Source organism: Nicotiana tabacum, chromosome 5 (genome assembly GCF_000715075.1).
Source record: "Nicotiana tabacum cultivar K326 chromosome 5, ASM71507v2, whole genome shotgun sequence".
Classification (NCBI taxonomy): domain Eukaryota; kingdom Viridiplantae; phylum Streptophyta; class Magnoliopsida; order Solanales; family Solanaceae; genus Nicotiana; species Nicotiana tabacum.
Window position 1 is genome coordinate 159,953,943 of NC_134084.1, and position 4,560 is coordinate 159,958,502.

General features: G+C 36.4%; 1 protein-coding gene across 1 annotated transcript; it reads right to left on the minus strand.

Moving 5' to 3' along the window:
• Positions 1-281: 281 nt before the first annotated feature.
• LOC107772566 (uncharacterized) lies at positions 282-3,667 on the minus strand. The gene is made up of 4 exons (XM_016592065.2): positions 3,500-3,667; positions 2,566-2,881; positions 918-1,025; positions 282-831 (listed from the first exon to the last, which is right to left on the minus strand). Exons 2-4 carry the CDS (start codon positions 2,860-2,862, stop codon positions 523-525), a joined length of 714 nt encoding a protein of 237 aa, XP_016447551.2. The 5' UTR covers positions 2,863-2,881; positions 3,500-3,667; the 3' UTR covers positions 282-522.
• Between the last annotated feature and the right edge of the window lie 893 nt (positions 3,668-4,560).

The following is a 4,560-nucleotide window of genomic DNA, read 5'->3' on the forward strand; positions in this document are numbered from 1 at the left end:
GCTCCCTTTACCCCTCTACCTCCCCTGCAACCCGACCCACCCCCTGACACAAGGACACATAAGCATGTGCTATTATATGGTAGGTGAATTGTAATTTGTTGCTTGTAATAAGCAAATGAACCAATTTCTTCATGTTAGTAACTTTCATTTGCCAAGAATTCTGCATTCACTATGATGGAAATAGATCAAAACAAGAAACCATTTTCCACCTTCCTGGATTACCCCCCCCCCCCCAAATCTAGAAGAAAAAGGAAAGGAAGCAGGACAATGGGAAACACCAATAAATCAGATTTCATGTTAAACAATGAGAAATTTTAAACTACAAAATGTCCTTTCTGCACCTAAGGGTAATTCTTGGACCATTAAAAGATCTGTACAAGCAAAAACAGGCTAGATTCTGTGTAGTAATCGCCAAGTTATTCTCTCGAACATAGATCTGATTAATGAGCATAGGACATAATTATTCTAGTTAAGTGGAGAAGCACAACAGAAATCTGATGGTCATTATACAAACAAGAACTCCTAAAACAGGTTCTTAAATGGACTTGTGAGAGAATCACTGACATCTTGAAACAAGCCGTAGAGGGAGTATTGTCGGAGGTTTTTAACCTCATACCACGAGTTTAGCACGTCGTCATTCTTATCTGTGCCTGAGAATGCCAATTGTATTCCCACATTGCAGTCAACGGATCCACCATTGCCACTGCACTTATTATTTGGGACTGCACAATCAGTCTTATTAAGGCAAACAAAAGAACCCCCGGTACATGAACCGCAGCCAAATTTCTTCCAAAATAAGTTCTGCAGAGTGCCCTTTTGAAATTCAAGTACCTAAACACACAAGACAAAGCTCATTGATGCAACAAAGCGTTATGCTTTACTATTGTTAACAAAACTTGAGATGTCCAAAGACTTACCAGAGTGAAGCTTGTAATGGTGTGAGTATTGTCTGCCACAAAAGCGGGCAGTGATCTGGCAGCATATTTGCGTCCAGCAAAGGCAACCATATAACCACCAGCTTTGCTCTGAGAAATTTGAACAATCATTAAAGATGATAGTGCTTTTTGAATAGTAACTATTACTACTAGTAAAAAACATTATAAAGACCAGCATATTGAACAGTGATTGAAGAACATGTTGACAGTTAATTAGTCAAAATGCTCGCAAAATTCTATTGAATATCGCTGGTGTAGGCCAGCTTGCCTGCACCTGGACTAATGCACCGAGCACGTCTAGTCCACAGCACATGTTGCCAAGGTAATCCTGCCCGCTAATAAAGAAACAGATGGGATCACACCCAATTTCGTAGCCCAAGATTTGGTAATATTGAACTATATTTCATGACAAACATTGCATAATCTTAGAACGTGGCCGATTCTCCAGTCTCGTACTTTTTTTTATGTTTTTTACTTTGATCAGAGCGACTTGGACTCAAGATAGGGCTTCTACAGATTATCTATTCCTTCATAAAGCTTCATCATTCTTGCTCAACTGTATCCACCTATTTGTATATGCTACATCTGACAGGCAGATATTATCCACACTAGCATTTAATTCAGAGAACGAACATTTCTATGGGAAGCATGAATGCCGATTATTTTCCTACTCAAGATAAAGCTCACAAAGAGTAGAGAACCCACAAAAGAGAATTCCAAAGATTGGTCTACCGGAAACACGCTCTCTACCTTACTAGATAGCGGTAAGGTCTGCGTACACATTACCCTTCCAAGACTCCATTTGTGAGATTAAATTGGGTATGTGGTTGTTGTTGTTGGTAGCTCAATAATCTGTATAGTTGAGGTGAAAGTCGACACTAGTCACTATCTTTCAAGTGGAAAAAAGAATTATTATAAACTAATCTAGGGAAAGAATTCATGGTTCCCATGATTGGTCTAAGCATCTAGTTGGTTCAATTTTTCAATGGATGAACATAAGTTAGATGAAATAGGTTGGTAATGAGCAGGAGAAAACAAAAGCTTGAGATACTTTTGTCTATTGTATCTTTGTTTGAACCTAGAAATACTACCAAACATGTTTGTTAGACAGTTAGGTAGAAGGTGACAAATTCCTATTGAATTACCTTGTCGTTTCTACCCAAATAAAAGATGAATCTATATCATAGGTGGAGACAGAATCATTCAAGTAAAATGCACTCCAAATGATAATTAGTCCTCAAGGCAAAAGATTAAACATTTTAGTTTGCTAACTATCAAAAGAGGAAGAGAAACAAAGTCTAATCTCTTTGTTTGTAATGTGAAAAATATGAAGAGGTCTAAAAAACATGGTCTAATAATGTGAAAATATGAAGACCTAGACATGTAAGAAACCAAGCAAAATGTACATATTAAAATTTGTTAATAGATCTGTAGTCTACTTCCAAAAATTGTTTCTATGCAGTTTAGACATTAAGTTAATGTTATACCATGAGATCAACATATTTGCTCGTCCTGACACAGTGGCCAGAAATCCACAAGAGACACTTCCTTATGAGATACTATTCGCTTTCTTTCTAACAACCAGTCAAAGAGAAATAAGAGATAAGATTTAGTATGTATGAGGACTTACAGGATTGAAGTCGCTGCTAGTGATTGTGAGGAGTGAAATCTCATCCACTTTGGGCCTAAAAACAGCCAGTTGAGCAGAATTGGCAGAAAGGGAGAGTCGTTGGTCACAAGGAGAGAGCTGTGTTCCATTGGAAAAGAACGATTCCTTAGAAGAAAACGCAAGCCCAAAAGTGAAACCATCCCATCTCTGAATTTTTGTGTCTGAACATGGATCAAAAACAGGATTTGTATCTCCAGCGTGCACGTTGCTCATCACCATCATCGTCGATACCAATATCAACGCCACCATGATTCCCATCCTCACCAAAATTTATCCCCTTTTTTAATACATTAACAAAAAAGAAAAAGAAAATATTAGTTTATAGAGGAAATGTTCCAAAGGTAAGAGCTTTGGAACATTTCTAAGTTGTGGTAAGCAATTAGAACCATAATTAAACTCATAACAAAGAAACACAACACAAATGAAAATCATAACAACAAGGGTGGGAGACAACCTTCAATCCATTAATTATGGTTTAAGAGGACATCAAATATTCTAATTTAGCTACCATCAATTCATCAACAACTTATGTTTTAGTTATTCAATTACTCAATTAATTAAGTTTTAGAACCTGAATTGAAATTTTAGAGGATTCATGGTATTATTTGAGAACCCCAAACCTCCTCCTCGGATATACAACAACAACAACAACAACAACAAAACAAAAAACCAATATAATCCCAAGTGGGGTCTGGAGAGGATAGTGTGTGCAGACGTTACCCCTATGTTCAGAAAGGCAGAAAGACTGTTTTCGGTTGACCCTCGGCTCATGAAAGATAAAAGGAAGGGGCAATGACAAGCAAACCAATAAGATGTTGGTTTATAAACACAAAAAATCGTGAATTTATGCTAATTCCAAAAGTCAAAACAAGGAATCAATAGGAAGGAAACTTACAAAAACAAAGTTACCCTTGTTAGCGCCTGAGAAAAAAAAAATCAGATGTTGATCAATCCCTTAGAACCTTTTCTTGATATTGATCATAGTATTAAGAAGACCGTTTCCTTATGTGGAAAACTAATTATTACGCCTAGTAATAGATATCAAGGATTAAAAGAAGAAAAAAAGAAACTGAAGGGGTCAGGAATTAAAGGTTTTAGAAATTTGGTTGTTGAAAATATTTGTTTTGGTAATTTCGACGTGTGATGGGTCTTTGGGATTCTTAGTTGCGAAGAAAAGTTTGAAGGGGAAGTACACGAGAAAGCCGGCTATTTACAGGGGAAGGAACTATGGGGCAGGTGGAAGGGGATCTTGTCCTAGAAACGGTTATGGAAGTTGACAATGAGTGAGTGTAACGTTGTTGACTACAAAATTCAATGCGTTGCTTGTCTTCAAGTGCTACGACACTAATGGGCTTTGGGTCCTTCGGTTGGGCTCTTGTGTTTATACATGCGAAGGGGGATTTGCACTAGTACACTATTTTTATGTCACCTTTTAATCTATATCTTGTTTTTAAAAACTATTGATTTTCTAATCAACTAACAAAAAATCCGTAATAATATGACAATTTTACCTCTTCCAAAACATATAAGAGTCTGTCTCTCCTCCGTATTCCCAGATTCAAATTCCAGATCTCTTCTGTATCTCCTCCATCAGTCCGTCTCTCCTGAGAACGCGTCTCGCATTCAAATTCAAATTCAAATACAATGTAAGTATTCAAATTCATCTCCAGAATTCAAAATAGTTTTTGAATTATATATTTTCTGATTGATTGATTGAAGTTGTTTGACAAACTTCACTGATATGCTGAATTTGCAATTCTAAATCTATTTGACGATGAATTCTAACATTCTAAGCTGAAGTTATTTAGTAAACGAGCTGGCAAATAACACAACGAAGAAGAAATTATATTAAATTTTATATGATTGTTTTGTTGCTGAAGTTTTTTTGTCAATAATTAAAAGCTGAAGTTTTCCTCGTACACTAGGTAAAAACCCATAAAACATAAAGTTAAAATT

Bases quoted from the DNA above. Each gene is read 5' to 3' on its own strand.
- LOC107772566 (XM_016592065.2), bottom strand. From the start codon at position 2,862: ATGGGAATCATGGTGGCGTTGATATTGGTATCGACGATGATGGTGATG. The intron at 1,026-2,565 runs GTAAGTCCTCAT...CAAATTTCTCAG, and splicing joins CTAGCAGCGACTTCAATCCT to AGCAAAGCTGGTGGTTATAT. The intron at 832-917 runs GTAAGTCTTTGG...TTGTGTGTTTAG, and splicing joins CCATTACAAGCTTCACTCTG to GTACTTGAATTTCAAAAGGG.